The sequence below is a fragment of the Gorilla gorilla genome, chromosome 10 (assembly GCF_029281585.2).
Source record: "Gorilla gorilla gorilla isolate KB3781 chromosome 10, NHGRI_mGorGor1-v2.1_pri, whole genome shotgun sequence".
Classification (NCBI taxonomy): Eukaryota; Metazoa; Chordata; class Mammalia; order Primates; family Hominidae; genus Gorilla; species Gorilla gorilla.
Window position 1 is genome coordinate 27,246,839 of NC_073234.2, and position 27,626 is coordinate 27,274,464.

The 27,626-nt window shown below is 43.9% G+C and overlaps 1 protein-coding gene across 6 annotated transcripts in view; it reads left to right on the top strand.

Annotated features, from left to right (window-relative positions):
• The window catches only part of ETV6 (ETS variant transcription factor 6), a 279,774-nt gene that overhangs the window by 231,064 nt on the left and 21,084 nt on the right, over window positions 1-27,626 (top strand). For 4 of the 6 annotated variants that reach the window (XM_055358698.2, XM_055358694.2, XM_004052739.5 and 1 more), the window contains 2 exons: window positions 9,276-9,410; window positions 23,115-23,660. In XM_055358698.2, coding sequence (XP_055214673.1) covers window positions 9,276-9,410; window positions 23,115-23,660 — 681 coding nt within the window. Of the gene's footprint in view, window positions 1-680; window positions 1,347-9,275; window positions 9,411-23,114; window positions 23,669-27,626 lie in introns of those variants that run through there. The other 2 variants (XM_063694590.1, XM_063694591.1) reach the window with 2 other exon arrangements.

Genomic DNA, 27,626 nt, shown 5'->3' on the forward strand with positions numbered 1-27,626 from the left:
ATGGATTTAGGTACCCATTATTTTCTCCGAACAAGGAAACCCACAAGTTATTATCAATTTAATTCATGTTACACTCACTTGCTATCAATGCTAAAAAAGGGAAAGAAACATATGTTCAGAGTTCCTTCAATTCAGCAAAACTGTATTGGGGATTTGCTAAATATATTGAGGATTTTAGTAGACTAAAATCTGCAGTCTTTTCATATACTAGAGTGTGATTTTGCAAATTGTTTCTTCCCTTTCCAACCCACCAGAACCTTTGTCTTTGGAAATATGCTTTGCTTATATTTTTCAAATATAGTAAAATTTTCTTTCAAAGTTAAACTGAAAATACTGGTCTTTACGGTAAATAGTATTTCTTGAATCAAAATTGGCCTATTAATTTCTATTAAGCAATGGTAGGTTTGCCAGATTGAAGGGCTGTGTCAACTGGCTATTTTAGAATTAAGTCAGAGCATCCAAGGATATAGGTCACAGAAGGGAAATTGTAGCCATGAAATGTGGGAGTTGTAGCAGGCATGACCCTTGTCTGAAGACACCAGAGTTGGCTCTTTCTTTACTGTGTCTTTGAGCAAGCCAAAAAAAAAAAAAAAAAAAAAAGTGTATCACACATCAGAGAAATGCTTCGATAGGTCAACGTGAAAGTCATTTTATTTCTTTTCTTTTTTTTTTTTTTTTAGACGGAGTCTCGCTCTGTCGCCAGGCTGGAGTGCAGTGCCGTGATCTCAGCTCACTGCAACCTCCACCTCCAGGGTTCAAGCAATTCTCCTGCCTCAGCCTCCTGAGTAGCTGGGACTACAGGCGTGTGCCACAACACCCAGCTAATTTTTGTATTTTAGTAGAGATGAGGTTTCACCATGTTGGCCAGGATGATCTTAATCTCTTGACCTCATGATCTACCCACTTTGGCCTCCCAAAGTGCTAGGATTACAGGCGTGAGCTACCGCACCCGGCCATCATTTTATTTCTTAGCTCTTTGCCTGTCTCACTTGTGAAATGGAGGTGGGCACCCACCCTGCTGTCATATACTTGAAAAATGCAAGTTTTAGCAATGTTAGGGTTCTACTTTAAACTTACTAAACTTAAGAAGTTAAAAGTTGGAGAGACCTAGGTAGCCTTGCAGATGACGCTAAACATTGGTCATACAAGCTGATGTGATGGTAACGTAGGGAAAACCAACTGCACAGTGCTTCCTTTAAACACATACTTATTTCATAAAGTTCTGTTTTCTCGAGAGCTTATTTTGTTTATCTCACCTTATAGTCTGTATCCAGCTGTAATTGTCTTACTGTATCTGTTTTCTAACAGATTTATTCTTGTCTTAAATATGATACTTAAATTTTCCCACAACCTGTTCCTTTTTTCTCAGGGTCTCTGTGTATAAGACATAAATATTAAACCAAATTTCAAATATTTGTTGCTAAGTAAAAGACTAATTTATTTTTGTGGTCACAGAAGGCACTCCAGATTAAATTAAAAGGTTAATTCAATCGGCCTGCAAAAATGCACTGAATGGAATGCTTAGAAACTAGGACCAGGCTGGGTGCAGTGGCTCACGCCTGTAATCCCAGCACTTCAGGAGGCTGAGGCGGGCAGATCACAGGGTCAGGAGATCAAGACCATCCTGGCTAATATGATGAAACCTCATGTCTACCAAAAACGCAAAAAATTAGCCGGGTGTGGTGGCACACACCTGTATTCCCAGCTACTCAGGAGGCTGAGGCAGGAGAATCGCTTGAACCCAGGAGGCGGAGGTTGCAGTGAGCCGAGATCACGCCATTGCTCTCCAGCCTGGGCAACAGAGTGAGACTCCGTCTCAAAAAAAAAAAAAAGAAAAAAGAAACTAGGACCAAGCAGAGTTAGAAAACCAAGCAGTCCCATTACAGGAATGGGCATGTTATGCACTGGTGTTTTCACTGTTGAATTTATTATGTAACTTAAGGGACCGAAGCTTAGGGCTTCATCCTGAACCCATCAAAGGCAGAAAGGGCCCAACAGAGAGAACATTCTGACACATCTAAAAAGTACCTCTCCCACACCAGGCATACTCTTACTTTAAAAAAAAAAAAAAAATGGCCAGAAGGAAACTGAAGCCTCTGAATAAAAATCAAAGAGAAGAGAGAGCTGTTTGCAAATTAAAGAATGTGTTACTTAGATAATCTACATGTAAGGATATGTACGTAGTAAATCGTCACCTGAAAAATGCAGATTTTAACAATGTTAGAGTTCTACTTTAAACCTACTAAACTCGAGAAGTTAAAAGTTGCAAAACCCCCTGGGAGAGACTCTAGGTAGCATTGCAGATGATGCGAAACATTGGTTCCAGCCTTCTGAGAACAAGTAGTATATAATAAGGACTTTTAAAGTAATCATACCCTTTCACTGATAATTCTATTCCTAAGCAAATAGCCGAAGGAAACCATCCAAGAGTGGGCAAAAAAAAAGATGCCCTTAACAATTCTATTTATAGTAGTTAAAACCTGGAAATTCCCCGACCACCCCCAGTGTGGGACTAGCTAAACAAATTTGGGGAGAGTAAATATCATGGGATATACGGTAGCCTCACAGCCATTCATTCACTCACTCACTCATTATTTCTTCAGTAGGTTTTGCAGGGCTCTGCAGGTCATGTTCAGGATTTTACATGTTTGTTTGAAGACAAGTAGAAGCCATTTGTTTTTTGTTGTTTGTTTGTTTTTGTTTGTTTTGGTTTTTTTTGAGATGGAGTCTCGCTCTGTTGCCCAGGCTGGAGTGCAGTGGCGTGATCTCGGCTCACTGCAAGGTCCACCTTCCGGGTTCATGCCATTCTCCTGCCTCAGCCTCCCGAGTAGCTGGGACTACAGGCAGAGGATCGGCATGGCAAGGTGCGGGGGTGAAAAGTGGAGGCGGGGCATCTGTTGGGCTGCAGTCTACGAGCAATAGTTGTGACATTAACTAAGGTGAGGCCCACTGAGAGACGAGGTGGTTCTAGAAACAGATAAAAGGCAGAGTCTGCAGGTCTTGGTGACCACTTTCATGTGAGATGAGAAGAAGAGAGGACTTAACGATTACTCCCAGGTTTCTGGTCTGATCATCTGAGCATTTGCTGACCTAAGAAACACCATCTCATCTGTAGAGATGTTTGTGTTAGGCACATCAAATGTGTGGTGCCTATATGACCTCCAGGAGGAATTACTTAGGAGATCACGGAATGTGGTTCTGGAGTTCAGAAGAAGTGCCAGGCTGGAGTAGATTTAGCATAGACGAGCCGATTGAAGCCATGGGAGTAGATGAGGTTGCCCAAGAAGAAGGGCTGGTGAGAGACCTGGGGAACCTTACTACTGAAGGGCTGGAGAAGGAGGAAGAGCAGAGAAGTAGGCGGAAAACCAGGATAAGTGGAAATCTCTGAAGCCATGGAGTATTCTAAGAGAAGGGAAGTAGAGATTGCTGGTGAGAATGTTGTTGAGAAGTCAGGCAGTTCCCTGAGTACCAACCATTGCCCTTTGGATTTGACAACAGGGAGGTGACCTGAGCAAAAGCAGATTGGAGAAGGGTGGGAGTGGGAACCGGAATGGAAGGTGAGGAAGTGGTGAGAATGGTGTTGGACAGCTCCCCTGGGAAGTTTGGCTGTAAAGGGAGGAGAGAAACAGGAGCAGTACCTAACAGGGAGGATGGGGACAAGGGGCGTGTACATGTGGACAGGAAAAAAACTTGAAACTGCTTAAAAGCTAAAGGGAAGAAACCCAATAGAAGAAGTTGGCAATACGACTGCAAATGGGGACTGTAAGAGCTAACTGTAAACTGGAAATGTCTGTATGAAATGATGTCAACTGGGGAAAAAAATTCCCTCCATATGAATGTGACTTTGTAAAACTTACGCATGTGCTTTAAATACAAAAGTACTGAAACAAAGAACATTTTTTGCCAGATTTTGTGAGACACGTCTGTTCACGCTTATGACAATTGCAAGAGACACCATCCATTGAGCGTTATGATGGCAGACGTGGGGCTGGTGCTCTGCACGTATCATCTCATTTAATCCTTATAACAGCCCTGCCAAGTCTGTGGCATAGTTCTCATTTTACACACAAAAATATTGAACTAAGCCCTGAACTATGGCTCGGAGAAGAAAAATAGCTTCCCTAAGGGCATACAGCTGACAAACAGAGGAACAAGATTCAAACTTGGGACTCCCTTGCTCCAGAGCCCAAATTCTTTCCTCTAAAATTAAGTAACTTAAATAAGTTTAACCCCCCCAACAGCATCTTGCATGTTCTTGGTCCTCAGACATTAGTAAGATTGATCAGCCAAGTCACAGCAGTATTGTTCACTCGCTGTCTCCTGTCCATTTGGAACACATTACAATACAATAATGGAATTTAGGATTCTCAAAGAATGTGCCTGGCTTTTCATGTAAAGATTACCAATGCAAAACTGTGTTTTGTTTCTGTGTGTGTGTGTGTGTGTGTGTGTGTGTGTGCGCGCGCGTGCGCGCATGCGTGCGCATGCACCCAGGAGTATATCTAGATTTTATGGGCCTGAGGCTTATGGTTTGGGCAATATGAATCTTTCTAGAACTCTTCCCAGGGACCTGCGCAAGTGAAGGGCCCCGAAGCTCACTAGCTTCATGGTACATCTGCCTCTGCACATGTGTGTGTTTACATGAACTGTGTATGTATGCATGAAGATAGATGGAGGAACCAACGAAAACCATGGTTCTTTGACCAGTAGGGCTCAGTTCCATTGAATAGTACAATGGAAATACTAGTTAGTACCAGTCACTGTGTTTCTTTTCTGGGAAGAGAGAGAAGATTTATTAAAAATCAAATGGGTTAAGAATTTTCTGAAAAATGCCCTTTGAATTTCAGCCATTAGCTAAGTTAGATATACAGTGCTGTGGCGCATGCCCTTTATTTTCAGTAGGCAAATAAACATAACATTTTTAAATATATTCTTTATCCCAGAGACTGTTTTGGGGTCGTTTGTTTGTTTGTTTGAAACAAGGTCTCACTCTGTCATGCAGGCTGGAGTGCAGTGATGTGATCACAGCTCACTGCAGCCTCGACCTCCTGGGCTCAAGCAATCCTCCCACCTCAGCCTCCCGAGTAGCCGGGACAATAGGCACACATCACCACGCCCAACTAATTTTTGTTTTTTTTTTAGAGATGGGGATCTCACTATATTACCCAGGCTGGTCTCAAACTCCTGGGCTCAAGTGATCCTCCTGCCTCTGCCTCCCAAAGTGCTGGGATTATAGGTGTGACGCACAGCACCTAGCCAGATTCTTTTGTTAGTAACACCTTTTAGATGCGATCTCCTCCATATATGAAAATTGGAAGAATACATCAAGAGAGCAGGCTGGGTGTCGAGGAATGAAGGGACACTGGAAATGAAAGAAGATGGAGGGCTGTCTTCATTTACTTAGCAACCTGCTATAGACAAGACACATATTCTGTGTTACTTCACAAGCCAAAACTAAGAACCAAAGTACAGGGATTGCAGGGGAAGCCAGATTCCACCTCAGCAGAGAAACTTTCTATCAACTAGAGTTGTCCAAAAATGGTTTGCTTGCGCCGTGACTGGCTACCCATCACTGGAAGTACCCAGCCAAAGCCACTTCTTTCTGGGAGAAGGGGAGGTGGGAGACTCTTAGTGAGCAAAGTTTGAGTCAATCTAGGAAACCTCTAGAATCCTGTCTAGGTCTAATATTCCAAGTTATTACTGGGACACACTATCGCTGCCAATCATATGCTCACAGTGCATGCACAGCAAGTGGTCCCCGTCCGCATGGTGGTGATGTGTTTTTGCTGAGCCAGCCGCATTCCCTGACCGAGCCCCTAGTTGCTGAGGAAACATGTCTGTGCATGGACTGACTCAGCTAAGGCCACACTCCTGGGTCTTAGAACTAAGTTTTTTCATGACCCAGTACCCAGGACCTCGGGTCCATGCTCCCACCCGTAGCTGCCTCATGGATAGCATTTAAGATAACTCCCAATACCTTATTAGTCTCCTAATAGGCTTATGGTCTAGGTAGGAAACTGGCCGAGTCCACTTGACCCGCCCCTCCCCCTGCTTCCTCCTGCACACTCGGGAAGAACCCCTCTGACCCTGCTCCCTTGGCCAGCGTCAGTATGGGAGGCTGAAGCGAGCCCACGCAGAAGCCTGGGAGGTGTGCGGCAGACCACGTGTCAGCCCCCCAGAGGCTTAGCCCACCAGGTCAGGATGAGACGTCCAGAGAACCCAAGACTAGGAGAGTGGCCTCAGTTAACCTTCTTTACCCTTTCTGGAAGGGGAACATAAAGCTGGCCGTTACCCAGATATTCCTCTGTTCTCCATGTGAGACCTCCTTAGAGATCTACACACCTGTCCCAAGCCACTATTATAATATCAGGAATAGTAATGATGGGAGTGTTTGTGGTGGTGGTGGTAGTGGTGGTGGTAGTAAAATCAATGACTAGTGTTTACTGAGCTTTTCCTGTTTGCCTCACGCCATGATGAGCTTGTTACATAGACCATCTTACTGAATCGTTACAACGATCCCACAAGGTAGATGCCATCAACATTGCCATTTTATAGATGAGGAAACTGAGGCCAAGGGACATTAAAGGGCATGCCTGAGGAGGCACCAGTCTGACTCCAGAGCATGGCCTCTTCACCATGCTGCTGTCTTTCCTCAGTTTCTCTCTCATGAAAACACAGAAGGAAAAGTCACCTGCCTGCTCTCCAGCCCTTGTTTGAGCCACCCCACCGGGGACTTCTCCAAGCCCAGAAGCAGCCACCAAGAGGGGTCCAGGGAGCAGTTTGTGCACCAAACCCTACTCTGGGTGCTTCTTGACCTTTCCCTCCTTTAACCCTCATAGCAAATGCTGGAGGTCGGTGTTATTATTTGCATTTTGCAGAGAAGTTCAGGGACTTGCTCAAGGTCACCTGGTGCACAGGAGTTGGGACTCCCACCGAGGCAGCCGTGCCCACCTCTGCAGTCAGCACCTCCCACCACCACACCAGCCCGCCTGGTTAAGTGAACCAAGCTGAACACCCTCACAGACACTAAATTTATATTTCCTGGCCTCCCCTTCCAAAATGGATACACTAATTACTGGACCTTTTTTTTTTAGTAATAGTAATCATCAGGAACACATTTTTCAATGTTTTCATTTTTCTATTCCGCATACTACCAAAAAAAACATAGATAAAACCCAGCAAGTGTGAGGCCATGTAAATTAGCAAAAGTTCAGGAAGTCATTACACGAAACCAAAAGAAACAAAGTGTTGATTAGGGGCTTATTTTTGTATGAGATTAAAATATGAATCATTAAAATAGGACTGTATTTCAGGCTCCTTATCCCCGCCTCATCAGAGACATCACCATGACTACTAGGTTTGGATTCAATGAATTCCGAAGCCGTTCTCAGCTCTCAAATGCAGTCATGTGTGCCTTGGTTCTGCCTTATACATAGCAGTTTCAAAAGTCTGGTCCGGGACACCTCTGCATCTTCCTGCCCATCTCCTTTTAATAAAATGCACAAGTGACATGGTGTCTGCAGCTCTTTGAGGTATTTTGCTTTATTTAGTCATGATACTAAGTAGTGGCAGAAAGTTATACTAACAGCAACAAAATTTCAAAGGTAGAGGTAGGAACAAAGTCAAGGCAAAAACACAAGGTTCCCTCAGGAATCCCTTAGAATAGGGTATCCGTGGAGCTTTATTTAGTATCAGTGATAGAGGAGCGGGAGTTTGTAGAAAAAAAGAAGTTAATATGGAACATTTCTCAGGTCCATGCTGAGCTTGAAAGAAAAAATAATACAGCAATATCTTCAACCCAAAATATGCCTTGAATTTAAGTTGGTAATTAAAATGTTTGTTTAAAAAAATCGCTAAAATTAGAGACAAAGACCCATTGTTTGTTATTACTGCTGACTGCATATCTGTGTGTGGAGAAGGGTGTGAGGAGACAGTCACAGGCCTGTGATATTGTAAAGATTTATCACCCACCCCCAAAGGGTTTTGAGGCACCCACCTGCATTTTCAGCTTGGATCTAAGTCAAGGGGTGGGACAAGACCATGACAGGTTTTGGGGTTTGTTTGTTTTTTTGCTAATTACTCTGTGGACACTTCAAATACCAAATATATCAGAACAGAAAGGCACCCGCTCAACCCAGCCCCTGCCATCCTCTGGCAATGGCCTGACATCTCTAGATGATTTTCTAGAGATTGTGGAACCTTGGAGCAATGCCTGTGTGGATTTTTAAAGGAGGGAAGCATCCCAGAACATGCCAGTTCCTTATAGAGTATCTTGAATAGTTACCACCTCTAACCGGACTTGTAAATTTTTTTCCTGTTTATTCTTTTCCCGTCTAGGATTGAGATTGGTTAAAAAGGCATATTTTTCTCTGTAGGGAAAATTTCTGTGAAGAATCTATGAGTTGTCATTGGAGCATTACAAATGTTCTTAATGACTTCATAATTCTTCGAGTAATCTGAAGTGCAAGCTAAGATAGATGTAAAAAGAACATCCTCACAAAAAATAAGAGCAATAAATTGGGATAGTTTAAATTCCCTGCCATTGTTAGGCAGCTACTGAAGCAGTTCAGTAATGTGGGAAAATGTTCAAAACCTAATGTGGAGGGAAAAGAGGATACTCAACTATTAAAAGCCCGCTCCTAACTATAGAACTATAGATAGTATTAACAGGGCTTCTGTATCTTAGTGATGATGGGATTCTAGGTCATGTTTTGTTTTCTTTCTGATTTTCTGCCTTTTTAAAACATTTTTGGGGCCGTGCACGGTAGCTTACACCTGTAATCCCAGCACTTTGGGAGGCCTAGGCGAGTGGATCACTTGAGCTCAGGAGTTTGAGACCAACCTGAACAGCATGGTGAAACCCTGTCTCTACTGAAAATACAAAAATTAGCTGGGTGTGTTGGTTCGCACCTCTAGTCCCAGCTACTTGGAGGGCTGAGGTGGGAGGATCACTTGAGCCTGGGAGGTGGAGGTTGTAGTGAGCCGAGATCGTGCCTCTGCACTTCAGCACGGGCAACGGAGCGCAACCCTGTCTCAAAAAAAAAGTATGTGATTTTCATAATCAAAAAAGTTTGATTTAAAACTTCACATCGCTCTGACCTTTTGAGTTTCAAGTGCTGCATTCTGTGCCCCATGAGCTTGGTGAGGGTAGGAGGTGGCAGGTGCGCTCCAATTGTATCTTTGGCACCGTGCCAGGCACTTAGCTGCTGCTCCGTAGATCCTTGTTGGAAAAACATCTTTCCATTTCTCGATTTCCCTTTCCTTTTTCTTTCCAGGTGATGTGCTCTATGAACTCCTTCAGCATATTCTGAAGCAGAGGAAACCTCGGATTCTTTTTTCACCATTCTTCCACCCTGGAAACTCTATACACACACAGCCGGAGGTCATACTGCATCAGAACCATGAAGAAGGTACTGGAAGAGGTTTCTCTTTTCTTGCCTGAGGTTTAGACAAATCCAAGAAGTTTAATTGTTAACTTGATAAGCTGGTCTTATTCGTGTAAGTTCACTTTTCATTCAACAGACAATTATTGAGTGCTTACTATGTACAAGATACACTCTTGGTTCCCTGAAGCTCACGATCAAAGCGAAGCAGTGAGATGGATGTACACAGAAGCACAGAAGCGTAACCATATAGTAGGCACCGTAAAGGTGTGGTGGAAGGGTCCATGACAGCCAGGTGCAGGAAGCAGGGTCTGCTCATAAAGGAAGCAACTCTGGAGTATGCCTTAGAGCAGTGCTCCGCACCCTTTTTGGCACCAGGGACCAGTTTTGTGGAAGACAATTTTTCCACCAACAGTGGAGGTGAGGGATGGTTTGGGATGATTCAAGTGCATTACATTTATTCTGCACTTCATTTCCATTATTACGTTATAATACATAATGAAATAATTATACAATCCGCCATAATGTAGAATCAGTGGGAGCCCTGAGCTTGTTTTCCTGCAACTAGATGTTCCCATCTGGGGGTGATGGGAGACAGTGACAGATCATCAGCCATTAGATTCCCATAAGGAGTGTGCAACTAGATCCCGTGCATGCACAGTTCATGATAGCATTTGTGCTTCTATGAGAATCTAATGCCGCTGCTGATCTGACAGGACGTGGGGCTCAGGCGGTAATACGAGCAGTGGGGAGCAGCTCTAGATACAGATGAAGCTTCACTCACTTGCCCCCACCGCTCACCTCCTGCTGTGCAGCCCAGTTCCTAACAGGCCATGGACTGGTACCAGTCAGTGACCTGGAGGTTGGAGACCCCGCCTTAGAAATCCAGCAGGATTCTCATAAGCAAGGATGAAGTGAAGAACATTCCAGGCAAAGAAAATGACATAAGAGTGGGGTAAGGCTTTGGAATAGAGAGCAATTAGATGACTTGGATTATAAAGCTTATCTTCTCCCACTCTTTTATTACAAAAAATTTCAAACATACTCCAAATAGAATAAAATAAATAAACCCTTCTGAGCCATCACCCTTGCCTTCACAATGATCAGCATTTTGTCATTGCAGAGCTAGTCCAAGGAGCTTAGCTTGGAACCAGAGTGTGGAGAACTTTGATTTCTGGAATATGGAGGAAAGAAATGGGAAGTCATTGGAGATTTTTTTAGCAAGGGGTAATAAAAGTTGGAAGAAGGAAAGAAAAAAAAACCCAAATCTATGAACTCAGTGTTAGGCCAGGGCTTTCTGCATCGGGCACCAAAGGAGGCTGGTTAGAGTGCACTCAGTGGCGGTGTTTATTTCAAGTGTCCCGGTTGTTCCTCTTAATCATTGGTGGAAAGCAAAAGACCGGAATTTAATTTAGGCCCTGGACCTAGTTCCAGAATAGGTGTTGGGGCACAGAAATAGAGTATAAAAACCTTACTTGAGGCCAGGCGCGGTGGCTCACGCCTGTAATCCCAGCACTTTGAGAGGCTGAGGCGGGCAGATCACGAGGTCAGGAGATCAAGACTGTCCTGGCTAACATGGTGAAACCCCATCTCTACTAAAAATACAAAAAAAAAAAAAAAAATTAGCCGGGCATGGTGGCAGGCGCCTGTAGTCCCAGCTACTTGGGAGGCTGAGGCAAGATAATGGAGTGAACCCGGGAGGTGGAGATTGCAGTGAGCTGAGATCGCGCCACTGCACTCCAGCCTGGGCGACAGAGCGAGACTGTCTCAAAAAAACCAAACCAAAGCAAAACGAAACCTTGCTTGAGCACCGTTGCATTAAACAGTTGAACAGCTTGAGCGCTCAGTGATGGATCGTGCCTCTGAGGGTCATAATCCTCCTGCTCGGATTGGTCAGACCACAGACGTCCAAACGTGCATCAGTTTCTTCAATGTGTACTTTTCCTTAGGTGCAGATTACTAGGGACCTCAAACCCTGGTCCCTTGGGGCATTTCCTTAAAATGATTGCTCATCCCCAAGAGCAGGGCTAACAATTTTGTTTTGTTGTTGGCAAACCAAAAAATGAGAAGTTTCTTGTTTTTCCTAATTAACACTTCACAAAAGAGAGCCTGACTCCAGGCGACTGACACCACCTCCTTGTGCCAAGCATTTCACAGCAGGGCCCCTCACTTCCGTGATGGAGAAGGAACAGCATTTCGTGCACGCTCCCTGCCTTCCTCTCATCCTTTCCTCCCCTCACTCTACCCTTGCTAAATTTAGCAGCTGCCCTCCTCCCCCCAATTCAGTTTTTCATTCTTTTGCTCTTCCTGCCATGTGCATTTCCGGCTTGCATAATAGCCACCAGCCACTCCAGAGAAGAGGAGGTGGGTTTACTGAAGCTTGACATTAAGGCAAGAAATATATTACCTAGCCTGCCTTTCAGATACGAAGGGTATGTGATGGGTTTTCTTTCTGTCTCTTAGTCTCTCTTTCTCTCATTATTATTTTTTTTTAATCTCATTTGGAATTTAGCCCCATTTTCTTCCTGAGTGTGATTGGAGGCTTATGGTCTCTCCTCCTCACAGATCCTTCCTCTTTTCCCCTTGGCTTGATTTGACTCAGCAGTAGGTGTGTTTGTTGTTCTCATTTGCAGGAGCTCAGCAATAGAGAAAGCTGGCTTACTCTGAGAGCTACTCGCAAACCAAGTAAATACAGATGTGCCACCGCATACGCTGTAATGAGCTTTCTCTCAAGTATTATGATGTTGGTGGTTGTGAGCTCGGTAGGTAAGAGAATGGAGCTAATGAGGCCGAGGTCAAGGGTGTCATTGCCCTGCAGACCAGTTAGCTCTGCTTCAGACCCAGCTCTTAAAAGTAGTGCATTTTCAGAGACCATTCCTTAAAGCTGATGGCCAGGAAGCAAGGTCTGAGAGCATGTGTCCCCCTCCTTTGTCTATTCAGACAGGGCGCATGTGCTCCAGTGAACAGGTGCACACAACAAGGAGAGAAGTGTAGGTCTTTATCCGGTGGTATCCAGGGAAAAGAGCTTTCCAAGGCACAGAAGTGATATGAAGAGGTGGCCCTCTCCGTATCCTCCTGCCTCTCAGCTATATGGTGCCCTTGATGACAAAGAGAACAAGTAGAGAGGTGCATGGATCAGTACAAGTTTCCTGCCTCCAGCTACTTCCTCTCTCTTTCCCTTCTTCTCCACTGAAAAGAAAAAAATCCAGCTCAACATAAATTGTTTCCAGAATCAATACTGTTCCATTTAATTATGAAGGATAACAGATGATTGATGTGGGCATATGTTAACATACAGAAAGATCTGGTTCTGAAAAAAAAATCTGTCAAGTGAAATTATACATATCAAATATTACTTCCCAAGTGATTTATTTTACATAACTGGGAATACAGTTCCATATAAAAGTATGTTAACCCAAGATGACACATGTTGCTACCAACTTGGCATAGGTAAGTAGGTAGGTGGGTAGGTAAGTAGGTGGATAGGTGGATAGGAATGACAGAATGGAAAGAGAACAAGGCCCAACTCAGCTGTTAAGCAGCCTGGCACAATGAAGCATGCACGGTCAAGTGCAAACAGAAGGCATCATTCAACCGCCTTGTGATTTCACCTCGTCGTGGCCACAAATGTAACCAGTTCAGACATTCATAATTTCACAATGGGCATTTATATCACAGTACAAATGTGTCTTGCTCAATCTAGCACCAGTTCCCCACATGTATCCTCTATGACTTTCTTACATTGAAATCATGCCTTCGTTAGTAGCCACATGGCAGTGCTAGAAGCTAGGAAGTTGGTGTTAGCTCAGAGGTTCACCTCCATGCCCTGACAGTAGACGAGGATGATCATCATGCTAATTCAAACTCTCTATATGTGAACATTTGTTACCTCTATAATGTACTCCATTCTGAAATCACATCATGGCTTGAGCAAAGCAGTCCTCAGATTACACTTACCTCTAGAAAAACCAGCATTTTCACTCTTTTTCCTTACTTATTAGTTATGGGAAGGGAGGGTGATTTTATATAATTAGGTTAACCTTATAATTTTTCACCCATACCAACACACTTATGACAGTGACACAGGGCTCCATCAATAAGTAAGCCAGGACTACATATCAAATATTCAGGCAAAACCAGAACCAGAACCATCCTCGACAAACAAACTGGGGTGAGTGTGTGTGAGTATGTATGTATATTTTAAAGGATGAGATCTGGAAACCGGGAAACCAGGTCCTAACCCTTCATTCTGCCAGAACAGATCATAAGGGCTAAGTTTCTCATTTCTCTGGCTCTGTCTCCCCAGTTATAAGAAGGGGGTTAGACTAAATGGTTTCTGCAATCTCTTACAGCTCTCAAATCCCCACATTACGTCCAAGGAACCTGAGTCTTCCTGGGTGATATGAAGATAAGACATATTCCCTTCCCTCAGGGTCTTGAGCATCTAAAATCTAGAAAATCATAGCAGTGTCCTGCCTGGTGTTGCTCAGAAGTGGGAGAAAATCTCTTCTTTCCTCATTTGTCTCACCTTATTCAGAACTTCAGATAATGTTGCCCCTCTGAGAGTGGCAGCAAGAGTAGCGTCATTCACTTATTTCATCATAAAAAGCTCAGTTTAAGGACATTCTTTTTCCTTGACTGTTGTGACTCATTTTATCTTTGTAATATGAATTAGAATGCAGGTAGGTAGTTATGTAGAAAGGAGGTAAAATAAACAATGATATTACTTCCTTCACAAAAACCAGGAGGCAAAGCATCTTTAGAAATATCAAAGCAGTAAATGACTATAAAATAAATTTATTTTGTCACGTGCAGTTGTGATGATAACTTCTTTTCACACCTTAGGTTCTTTTATTTTGGGTTTTATCCCCTTAAATATATATATGTATTTTTTTTTAATTGTCATTTGTCCTCTAGTGTTAGAACTACTTGAATATTGGCCCCCAAAAACTCAACGGAAACATAAAATAAGCCTCCCTTCTGGGCTAAAGTCTCTGAATGAGACCAGCTCCGCAGAATCGCCCCATGGGACTGGATATGCAGTCTGTAGGGAGAAGGAGCAAGATCCGGATTTCTCAAACATTCTCATCCCATCACCCCCTTGGAGCTTGATAATTTCAGCTCTTTAGTTCCATCCTGTCCTCTGCCCCATCAAAGAGATTACGGGGCAGTGATTCTTAATCACTTTAATTTGCAGATATTCACACATGCAGGGCTGAGATTGTTTCTATAGCACTGGATGCAGTTTTAAGGTGGCAGTTCTGCTCTGGGACAGCTCTTTACCACAAGGTAAACATGGAAATCGCAAGTGATGAGGAGAACTTTCAAGCATCGAAGTGCAATTGATCTCAATTTTTCTTACAATTGAGCACATGGGAATGGCTCAATAATTGAGAGAAGTCATTTCTTTGTGAAAGATGGAGAGGGTGGCATGTGTTCTGCGATGGCCCACAGAAGTTTTATTTATATGATTGCTTTATTGAAGGGAATCGTACCCCTCCTGCCCCACCACCAAACCCAAGTGCCCAAAGACTGCTTTGGTGGAAGGAAATTGTATACAATTTTAATGAGATAATTAAAGAAGATGAGGTATAGGAATCTGCTGCTTTTTTTTTTTTTTTTTTTTTTTTTGAGAAGGAGTCTTGCTCTGTCACCCAGGCTGGAGTGCAGTGGTGCGATCTCGGTTCACTGCAAGCTCCACCTCCTGGGTTCACTCCATTCTCCTGCCTCAGCCTCCCAAGTAGCTGGGACTACAGGCGCCCACCACCATGCCCGGCTAATTTTTTGTATTTTTAGTAGAGACGGGGTTTCACCGTGTTAGCCAGGATGGTCTCGATCTCCTGACCTCGTGATCCGCCTGCCTCGGCCTCCCAAAGTGCTGAGATTACAAGCATGAGCCACCACACCCGGCCTGAATCTGCTTCTTAATAACAAAATAATAGCTAACATTTATTGGGTCCTTGTTGTGTGCCGGCCCTGTTCTAAGCTCTTATATCTTTGAATCATTTAATCCTCACCACAGCCCTATAAAGAAGGTGATATTATTACCTCCACTTTATAGATGAAGAAATAAAGATTAAGAGCAATAAAGTAACATGCCCCAAAATCAAGTAGCAACGCTGAGATTTAAACCCAGGTGGGGTTGATGCCAGTGCCTGCGTTCATTCCACTGCGCAGAATGAGGAGACCAAAATACATTTTCATAAATATTTGTAGTGCAGGCGCCCTGAAAATAGAGCACATGATTGAAAGACGAGTAGCAGTAGTGGAGATGAGAATGCCAAAGCAGTTTTCAGGTCACCTGACTGGGGCTACAGTGTGTGGCAGGTCCTGCTTACGTTACTGCCAAATTTATACTAAAAAATGTCAAAGATGACTTCTGGGACTCCAAAGTATGTCTAGTTCATAATATTAAAAACTCATGCTGAGTTGGACCGAATTCACCCTTCTAGATCATTAACTCCCTTGGGATGGGCCGTCTTAGCATCACGAAAATCTCCCAGCCTGTGAGAACTGTGGGTTCTGAGCCAGGCACCGGCTTCTGAGAGCAGACACACTGGCTGTCACCCACCCCCTGAGGAGCCAGCCCCTCAGTGCAGGTCACGTCTTGAAAGCTGGCCCCTCTCTACAGCAGCTTAGTAGGTAACAGGTAGATGCATTCTTTAGCTGCTCAAGTCACATCCTGTCACTGGTTGTAAACCCACTCGATTCTCTAGTCTTGCTGGAATCGTGTTGATGACTGCAGGGTCGAGGAGGCTGTGGGCTGGGGTTTGACATCTTTGTTACACATATTAACCACGGAATACATGACGGAGCCAGAGAGCATGCCGGCATGTATATGCGTGCACTCTACATCCCCCGACTACCTGGGTTCTAATCCCAGCTCCCCAGTTTACCGGCTGTGTGACTTCAGGCAACTGCCTTGGGTCTCAGGTCTCTACCTGTAAAAGAAGGAAAATGACAGGACCTATCTCAAAGGGTTGACGTAAGAAAGAAATGAGGCTCCAGCCTGGGCGACAGAGTGAGACTCTGTCTCAAAAAAAAAAAAGAAAAAAGAAAAAAAGAAAGAAATGAGTTAATACGGAAAATGCCCTTAGAATAGCCAAGCATTCAGTAAATGTTATTCATTATCATGATTCAATATTTCTGGCTATTATTTGGTTGTTTCCCCCCCTCTGTTTGTGTAAATTTTTAATTGGGATAAAATACACAACATTTACAATTTTAACCATTTTTAGGTGCACTTCAGTAGTGGTAAGTCTATTCACAATGTTGTGCAGTTGGTTTTTCCTTCCACTTTTCTTAACCATTCTCAATATCGCAACTGCATGCACTTTGTGCAAACATCAGGTTTGTGCACCTTATATGTAGGCAAGGCCCGTTGCCTCCCTCGCTGTTATCCAAGAACACCTTTGTGGATTCATCTGCACTATGATTTCTATGGGAAAATACATTTAAAGTGCCAGTCTTCATTACTCTTAGAACACGGCCTGTTTGGAAGTAAGCACTGCTTGCATTTTATGTCACCTTGCAGTATCTGGCGAGCGCTGGGTCCTCCATGACCCCTTTGGAACCTTTGTATTAATCTTCTGGCTGTCTCCTTTAAGAACTACAGGATTAACCTTTTTGCACCCCTTTCTGTTCTGGGATTCTTGAATCTGGCAGCAGGTAACGACAGGTCCCATCAGAAACAGGTCAAGATCTTGACTTCCTGCCCTCCCTGGGAGCAGGGCCCACGAGCACCACTTAACACCTTTTTCCCCTGACCCAGCCTCATTCCAGCCTTCTGCAAGTCCTGCTTTCCTCTCCAGGACCTTTGTTCCTGCTTTGCTTCCTATATTTCAGGGCCTAGGGCAGCATGACCTTTTACCTTCTGACCCTTGCCCCTGCTGCAGCATGTGTTTTGTGATGGAGTGTAGGGACTGGATTGTGCAGAGACCCTCTTTGCATCTGTCTGGGCCCTCGGCCTGTTACAGGAGGGACCCCTCACCCTTCCTGCCTGCACCAGGGTCCTCCAACTGGAGGCTGCTTTTAGCCCTAGGGCTAGCGTGCTCTCTTAAGCCAGAAGTTTTAGGGGCAAGAGATCCCTAATATGCATGAATGACTCTCACAAGACAGGCAGGAAGTCTCCAAGAGACTTCCTTTACCCCTAGGGAAATGCCATCTGATCTTTGAGATAAGGGGCTGGGAGCAGTATGATTTCATCTCCAGAGAAGGAAGCCCTCAGTTAAGGGGTCACTTTGCTCTTTTCCCCACTCCAGGGCCTCTCTGCCTTATCTCTGTGCCACCTGTGACCCCAGGCCTTATACATGATTGAGAGGATTACCCAAACAGACCTAATTGACTTATTGGAAATCCAATCCTTTGATTTCTTAATTCACTTCTTTTGTGCTGCTTTATGGAGACAAAGGAGACTCCCCTATACTGCCTGTGAAGAGCAAGACAGTCTGCAGCCCCGACTGTGAGGACTGTGAGGCCTCCTGTGTCAGCAGATGTGCATGTACTCTCTGTACTGATCCCCTGGAAAGGTGGCCTGTTTGAAAGCAGTCCTGCCCAGGCCTGCAGTAATGAAGATTAAGCCTCAGAGTACTACAAGTTACCCATTTTGTTTTGTTTACCCCTTTCATCGAATGCTTATAAAATTCTAGGAGCTTACCTAGGGTTTATTGTTGATAACCTCAAACATATGTGAATCATCCACTCCAAACTAGGGCAGTTTTCTTCTCAGGCCCTCCAAGGGAGTTCAGTGACATTGGCATATTGTGGGGATGAATAGGCTGAAATGCCAGGTACACAGTTAGTGGAAAGACTCCAAACCAAGCAAAGGTTGAACGTCAGGTAACTGGAGTAGGGGGTGTATTAGTTAGCTAGGGCCGCTGTAACAAAGTACCCCAAACAGGGTGGCTTAAACAACAGATATTTATTATCTCACTTTTCTGGAGGCTAGAAGTCCAAGGTCAACGTGTGCCAGAGTTGGTTCCTTCTGAGAGAGCTGTGAGGTAGGATCTGTTCCATGACTCTCTTCTCGTTTCTGGTGGTTTGCTGGCAAGCTTTGGCATTCCTTGCCTTGGAGGTCTCTGCCTTCATCTTCACCTGCATTCTTCCCCTGTGTATGTCTGGAAGTCCAGAGTATACTTTTTATAAAGACACCAGTCATATTGGATGTTTAAAATGACCTCATCCTAACTAATTACATCTGCAAGGACCGTCTTTCCAAATAAGATCACATCCTGAGGGTACTAGGGGTTAGGACTTCAACTTACGAATTTTGGGGGAGAGATATTCAACCCATAATGGGCATAAGAGACCAGGAGTGGTATATGAAATATAGTTTGAATTCCACCTCAAGACCTTGAGCTTATGACTTCTGTCTAGCTCTGTGTATCATTCATACTTCCCACTAATTTTTAACAAAACAGCTGGGAGAGGGAGAAAGTGAAACCCAGTAGACTGAGGCTTGAGTGAGCATTACCTCCTGGGCCTGTTGATTTGCGTCTCCCTGGTGACCTTCTTCTCTGACCAGCATCCGTGGGCTTAGGGAAAGCACAATGGTGGAAATGTGATCCTGGTGTGTGAGATGCAAACTTGATCTTAGCCTTTGCTCTCCCTGGAAACTTACCGGTCAAAACTTTCACTAAAGGCAGTTTTTTGTTTGTTTGTTTAGGTTTACTGGTTATTTATTATTTATAGCATGATTAAATTGGGTCAATTTTTATGAATTTTAAGTAGAGAAACTTTTCTAATAAGAGGAAAGGATAAGAAATCAGACCTTTTTGTAAAGAAAATTACCACACTTAAAGTCCTGGTTTATTTTAGGCTGTTTGGCAGTGAGAAAGAAGAAGGGATTATTTGTGTCTGACAGAGGTCTACCAGGAAAAAGGTTTGGGATCAGAAAACACTTCCAACCAGAATGACAGTTCCCTGCCAGTCCTTGGTCTTTCTTCCTCCCTTCCTTCTGTGCCCACATGGACTAATTATGTCTGGCTTTCCCTCCCTCTTCCTTGTATATTTCCCTTCCATATCAAGACCTTCACAATGAGGGCAATGTGGATAATTTCCCAGTTTTCCAGCTGGGCAGCTCACCAAGAACAAACCCAGACATCAAGGCCAGACCAAAAAAATCTTCTTGTTTTAGACAGAAGACTCCTACATCTGGGGGATTTAATGCACCCACTGTCCGCTCAGTGCATTTCCTGTGTCCGGAGCTTCTCTGCCTGCCGGCTCTGGTCTCATAAGTTTCCATGCCCTGTTGCCAACTTATAATAACAGAGGCGGCAGGCAGCAGGCTGAGAATGTCATAGCCTACTCCATACATGGGCACTGCTTTGCAGGCTGAAACAAAGCTTGCAAGGTCTCATTGCAGGCCTCTCAGCCTTGACAGTGGTTGTACCCAGACCACCAGGAGCCTGGAATTAAATACCCTCGGATCCAGTTCTCTACTGTTAATGTTATCAGCTTCATCAAGTACTTCCTCTTTGAGTGATATCTGTGGAGAAATAAATAAATCAAGCTCCTCCAAGTCCTGTTCCTGCCTGGATCCTGAGTCCAAAGTAAAATCTGAGTTGGATTATCCAAAGCACTATCACCCTCCTGCATTGTTCCCAAGGTCTGGGCAGGAACGGAGAGTGAAATCTCTCCAGGACATTACATCAGTTCCTCCTTTACCGTTGGCATGAAAGTTCTTCCTCTCCTGGTCCTCCCAGACTTCCTAAGGCCTGCCCTGAGTGCACACCCACGCACTAAGCCTTGAAGCCCAGGACATCAAAGAAAGCCTGCAGGTAACCAGATTACTGACCAACGCCTGTAACCGTTTTGAAATTTATAAGACGGGAAATGGATTCAGGAAATGGGATTTTTCAATACATGGTCTTCATCATCCTTAAGTATTTTTAAGCCTTAATAAGCTTTTAAGTAAAGAGAGACATTCTGTAAATGGCATTTAGAAGAAAATATAGGAAAGTTCAAACTGGAACTGTCTTCAGTAGTTGTTTACCGTGATCATATTCTGTGACAAATGAAAAGTGAACTAGGGACAAAAGATAAATACATTTCTATGGGCAGCAGAATTGACATCCATATTATCTATAAAAGGAAAGTTTGCCTTGTCTACAAAAGATTACAGATCATTTTAGTTGGTGCCCAGTAAGCATTTATATGCATTTGGGTTAAAGTGAGGAAGTTAGTGCTTGTCTTTCCAACCTATATCCTTGTAAGGTTAATTAAGCACTTTAAAAAAAAAAACTTTTTATAACAGGAAATATCAAACCTATACAAAAGTAAAGAGAATTGTGTAATGAATCACCATGTACCCATCACCAGTTTTGATGATCAACTCAAGGCCAATCATGTCTTCCTCTGTGGTCTACCTCCTCTCTCCTTCACCATCCCAGATTATTTTACAGCAAATCCCAGATATATAATTTCCCTTGTAAATAGTATCAACAGGCTGGGCGCGGTGGCTCATGCCTGTAATCCCAGCACTTTGGGAGGCTGAGGCGGGCGGATCATGAGGTCAGGAGATCGAGACCATCCTGGCTAACATGGTGAAACCCTGTCTTTACTAAAACTACAAAAAATTAGCCGGGCGTGGTGGCGGGCACCTGTAGTCCCAGCTACTCAGGAGGCTGAGGCAGGAGAATGGCGTGAACCCGGGAGGTGGAGCTTGCAGTGAGCAGAGATCACGCCACTGCACTCCAGCCTGGGTGAAAGAGCGAGACTCCATCTCAAAAAAAAAAAAAAAATAGTGTCAACATAGGTCTCAAAAAAAGACTATAAAATCATAATAGAACCATCATATCACTTGAAAACTAGTAGTTCCTCGGTATCATCAAGTAATCCACTAGTGTTCACTTTTTGCCAACCATCTCATAAATGTTTTTTACAGTTTGGATCAGAATCCAAACAACATCTATACATTGCAGATGGTTAACGTATCTCTTAAGTTTTTTTCAATCTATAGGTTCCCATCTGCATCCTTCTTGTGTGTGTGTTTGAGCAGTCCGTCTCTTCGGGTTTTTTAAAAGAGGTCAGCCATAATTAGTATATTCGTATATATAATATATTATATATATTAGCGTAGGCTTATATATACTATGTAAGTTTATACTTATATAGTATTAGTATATACTATATATCATATATACTATAATCATATATAGTATATATGGTGTGTGTGTATATATATATATATACACTATATATCATACTATGCATATATAGTATATTAGTATAATCTCCCCCTGTACATAGTTTCTTTTTTTCCTCTGGTTGCTTTCAAGATTTTCTCTTTATTTTTGGTTTTCAGCAGTTTGACTATGGTGTACCTGGGTGTGGTTTTTATTTTACATATCTTACTTGAGATTCTTGGACCTTCGAATTTACTGTTGTTGATAATGTTGTTACCAAATTTGAGGACAATCTAGCCATTATTTTTTAATTTATTCTACTCTGTTTTTTTCTATATTCTCCTTCTTGGACACCAATTACATGTGTGTTAGACCATGTGATATTGTTCCACAGGTCACTGAGTATTTGTTTTGTTTGGATTTCATTTTTACTGATCTGTCTTCAAATTTTCTAACCCTTTCTTCTCTCATCTCCGTTCTGCTATGAAGTCCATCTAGTCCAGTCTTTCATTTCAGATATTATACTTTTCAGTTATAGAATCTTTATTTTGTCTTTTTTTTAATTCCATTTCCCTTTTGGCAGCCTGTATGTGTCATCATTTATTACAACCATGATTTTCTTTTAGGGCTCGAACTTATTTATAATAGCTGCTGTAAAGTTTTTCTGTTTGTTTGTGTTAACTCCAACATCTGCATTATCTCAAGTTCTGTTTCTGTTGATGGCCTTTCCTCCTTATTATGAGTCACATGTTTGTATTTCTTCTCATATCTAGAAAATTGTGACTGGATGCTGAGCACATTGAGACACTGGATTGTGTTCTGTTCCACTGAAGAGTATTGACTTTTGTTCTAGGAGGCAATCAAATTACTGGCCAGTTACTTTGAATCTGTAGAGGCATGGTCTTACGTTTCATTAGGTCCAATCTGTTTCTATTTTGCCTTTTGCCCTTAGCAGATCCCCTTGTCCTAGGGTTTTTACTCCTACATTGTGGCCATTCTGGGGTAACAAACAGCCAAAGATGGGGCATGGAAGTTGGGCTTCCTTGTGCCTACAGGCCACAGGTAGGTCATTAACGGAATGCTTGTAGACATCCTTAGGTTGTCTGGCAATAGAAAAATAGTTTCAATATGCTCACCTTAAGGCCAGGCACAGTGGCTCACACCTGTAATCCCAGCACTTTGGGAGGCTGAGGCAGGCAGAGCACGAGGTCAGGAGATCCAGACCATCCTGGCTAACACGGTGAAACCCCATCTCTACTAAAAATAAAAAAAATTAGCCGAGCATGGTGGTGGGCGCCTGTAGTCCCAGCTACTCGGGAGGCTGAGGCAGGAGAATGGCGTGAACCTGGGAGGCAGAGCTTGCAGTGAGCCGAGATCGTGCCACTGCACTCCAGCCTGGGCAACAGAGCGAGACTCCATCTCAAACAGAAAAAAAAAATATGCACCCTTCAAATTGTTAAGCAGTGAAAAAGACACTGCATTCTGGGGAGAAAGGTCCTTTACACATACCTACACGCTCCTCCATTTACCGCCTGTAGAGCTGCAGGGAGTTTCCTGTCCTGCCAACTCATTGGGGTCTGTGATTGTCTTTCCCTCTGCTCCACAGATAACTGTGTCCAGAGGACCCCCAGGCCATCCGTGGATAATGTGCACCATAACCCTCCCACCATTGAACTGTTGCACCGCTCCAGGTCACCTATCACAACAAATCACCGGCCTTCTCCTGACCCTGAGCAGCGGCCCCTCCGGTCCCCCCTGGACAACATGATCCGCCGCCTCTCCCCAGCTGAGAGAGCTCAGGGACCCAGGCCGCACCAGGAGAACAACCACCAGGAGTCCTACCCTCTGTCAGTGTCTCCCATGGAGAATAATCACTGCCCAGCGTCCTCCGAGTCCCACCCGAAGCCATCCAGCCCCCGGCAGGAGAGCACACGCGTGATCCAGCTGATGCCCAGCCCCATCATGCACCCTCTGATCCTGAACCCCCGGCACTCCATGGATTTCAAACAATCCAGGCTCTCCGAGGACGGGCTGCATAGGGAAGGGAAGCCCATCAACCTGTCTCATCGGGAAGACCTGGCTTACATGAACCACATCATGGTCTCTGTCTCCCCCCCTGAAGAGCACGCCATGCCCATCGGGAGAATAGCAGGTGAGTGAATTCCCCTCTCGCTTCTCCAGCATCGTGGAGACCTGACAAAGTCCCACTCTCCCCTGTGATCTTTGCAGCCAGCCTCGCACCATTCCCAATTAGGCGCCCTCCAAGGCTCTGTGAGGGCAAGTGGAGGCTTCTGCTTGGATGAGGCTAAATCCCTAATGGCTTGGTTAATGAGCCACTGGGATGGAGTAGTTAATGAGCCTCAGAAATGTTAAGAAACAAATGTCCTACCTCCAGCTTACAAGGAGAGTCACATCAGAATCAAGGCTAAGCGAAAACATTTAAAATAAAAGGTTTATGAGCATGCTAATGGCCCTGTCCTGAAGTTTCCAGCAGCTAATTAATGACCAGACACAGCATAAAGAAGCTTTGTCTCAGATTCAGGCCTGTAATTCCATCCTGTGAGCGGTAACGCCATGCAGCCTTCACCTTAGGAGCGGGTAGGAGAGGAAAACAGGATTATGGTATTGGAGGCAGGTGTTGCTGGGCCATTTGGACAGAGGAAACCACTCCCAGATTCTCTTTCATTTATTATAAGAAGCCCAAATTTGCTTACTTAAGGGAAGAAACCAGTGGAAACCAGTGGGAAAAATATCTACACATTGTCTCTTTCCTAGGATGCTCATAATTTACATGAACTCATTCTTCAGAAGCTTAATCCTCTAACCATGTGACAAGGTTAGCTCTTTTCATAGAGCATTTCTCCGTTAGTGAGATATTTGTTGAGCACCTGCTGTGTACAAATAAATGCATTAGGAGTAGGGATACAGAGCTAGTTTAACATGCAATATCTTTTTCCCCAAGGAATTTAGAATATAGTGGGAGAGACAAAGGTGAAAACCACTAAGATATAAGGCAGAATGAAGTAAGCCCCATTTCCCGTTCATTTTATGTACCAGCATTCATCGAGCACCTACTGTCTGCCAGAGTAATAAAGCGCTGTAGAAGCAAAGCAGAAGGAAGGTGTGTTTTGACTGGAGGGACCAAGCAAGGCTTTGCAGGGGAGAGAGCCTGATACTGAAGTGACTGTGCTTTCGATAGTGGGAGGGAGGCCTGGAGGCAGGAGAGAACGGACCTGTTCAGGGAAGGGTGAGAAATGCCCCCTCCTCCCTGAGCCCATGACCCGGTGAGAGCTCTAGCTGACCATCAAGGTGCTGCCATGCTGATGGCAATGGAACAACAGGCTCCTACAAGCCTACTTTACCTCTGCCTTGAGGTACTGTCCCCCCTTTTTTTTTTTTTCTCACTCTGTTGCCCAGGCTGGAGTGCAGTAACGGAATCTCGGCTCACTGCAAGCTCCGCCTCCTGGGTTCACACCATTCTCCTGCCTCAGCCTCCTGAGTAGCTGCGACTACAGGCGCCCGCCACCATGCCCAGCTAATTTTTTTCATATTTTTAGTAGAGACGGGGTTTCACCATGTTAGCCAGGATGGTCTTGATCTCCTGACCTCGTGATCCCCCTGCGTCGGCCTCCTAAAGTGCTAGGATTACAGGCGTGAGCCACCGCGCCTGGCCTGTACTGTCCCTTTTTTATTTAAATCATTTATTTCTAGATTTTTCTCTGGCCCCAAGTGCATCACCAGTGTTGTCTCAGTTTCACTGTTATAAATAATTTACATCAGGGATGTTGAATCCAGAAAATAAAATGGCAAACAAAAATGACTTATATGTTTTAAAAACTATGAAAAAGGAAATGATATATGTTTGGGATTCCATTCAAAATGATCCTGCAGAGTTGGGGGTGGGGTGTGGGTGGGGTCTACATAAAACAAGGCTAGCCATCACCAACCAGCTTGTGGTTATATGTCTGGGTGATAGATGCATGGGGGTTAATATTATTGATCTCTCTGCTTTTACCTGTACATTAGATTGTTTTAATCAGAAAATGAAAAAATAAAACTGGGGAAAAAAAGAATAGTAGATAAAGAAGCAAAGAGCTTAGGCAAAACATGTGAATTTCCCCAAATAATTGGAGAAGGAGGATGAGGTCAGTGTATTGCTGTGAATTCTATAAATGACCCATCTTGTGCTTTCCAGGCAGTACCCTTCTTGTCTGTATACCCTCTCGTCTTGTTTCTTGCATGGTGTGTGGAGCAGTACTTGACATTTTGCAGATAGCTTTTGCTTGTTTATAATTCTCAGGACCGCTTTTTAAGGTAGCTCATGACTGCAGTATTCATCTTATGTGGAAGGGTCATTTGTACAGGGGAAACCACAAAGGAAGCTGAGCCCCAGAGAGGCAAAGGCCTTTGCCAAGGTCAGATAGGGGCCCCATGACCGAGGTGTGCAGGACAATCCTTGCTGCCCGTGGCTGCTGTCCATAGTGCTGCCCTCGTGGGCCTGGCTTGCTTCCCAAGATCTCTCCTGTCTACCTCCCAGGTGACACTGCCTTCACCACTTTTTGGGAAGTGTCCCATGAATCAAGCCCATGAATCAAGAAAGACACATGGTTTAGACTTGAGGAGTTATTTTTCCCTTGTTTAGTAGGTTTGTAAATTTCAAAATATTAGTCTCTTAAAATTATATTACTTTTTTTTTTTTTTTTTGAGACAGAGTCTCTGTCACCCAGGCTGGAGTTCAGTGATGCAACCTCTGCCTCCTAGGTTCAAGTGATTCTCGTGCCTCAGCCTCCTGAGTAGCAGGGATTACAGGCACATGCCACCATGCCTGGCTAATTTTTTTGTATTTTTAGTAAAGACGGGGTTTCACCGTGTTGGCCAGGCTGGTTTTGAACTCCTGACCTCAAGTGATCTGCCTGCCTTGGCCTCCTAAATTGCTGGGATTACAGGCATGAACCACTGCACCCAGCCTATACTACTATTTTTTTCATCTCATTCCCCAATATCAGTGTTTGATGATGGATGTGGCCTCATCGGTTAGGAAGCTTGGTGGAATACTGCACCCACCAAATGATGAGCCTGGGTGTCTATGTGTGCCCGCTCTCTCAAGGGCACACAGAAATAGGCAATATGTGCTTTTCTTGATGGCTCTAGGAAGTCAGAATATTCATGTAAAATAACCCTGGGGCCTAGATCTTTTGGGGGAATGCATTAACTCCTTCAGTATAACACAATGTCCTAAAACTAATTACCAGTGCTATAATGGCATAATCAAAAGTTTTTAAATCTCCCAGTATATATTTTAACTAATGCAACCAAATCCAAATTTAACTCATTCCACTGAAAGGCATTGTTTTTCTCCGAAGAAGGTAGGACTGAATCATCCCTAAAGTTCCTTCCAGCTCTGCCAGTCTGTAGTCTGACAGTCTTGATTCTGTAACCCTCCCAAGAAAACACAAGAGTTTTAGGCACCTTTGTTTCTTTGAGGATACCCCTGTGTGTACTCCACTCTTCTGATGTCTTTCTGGACTCCTCGATCCTTGTAAAATTGATTCTTTTTATTGGAGGTGAAATTCATTGGGTGATTCCTGTGTACAATGTAAAAGTTCTGTCATTACTGAATAGCCATAAAAAGCCTTTAAATCTCCGTAAAGCAGCTGTTAGATGAGAAAACTTAGTTCCTTAAAGCTTTTTAAATGAGCACAGCACAAAAAGAAATGAAGGTGCTGCTGAATGTCAAACTGATGAGTACTATAGCTGGAGGGTATAGATGGAAATAGTACTCATGAATGTGGATCACAAAATGAAGCTAAATTCTTACTATTCAGATGTGATTTGTTCAGGTGCCCTAGAATTTATGCATTTGGACACCTTCTTTGTATAAGGCACTGTTCTGCATTCTTGATGGGGTGGGGACAGCCTCAGAGAGGTATAAGACACAGTCTTTATCATGAAAGAGCTGAGCACAGTTAACTATAAAAGTGAAGCACATGACATGTATCTTAGAAGGGCTCCTGTTAAGTACCACAGGAGGTCAGAGTAGGGATGTCAGGGCAAGCTACATGGAGGGCTGGCTTTTAGCTGGGCTTGGATGAATGCTTAGAATGTGGACAAGTGGAGA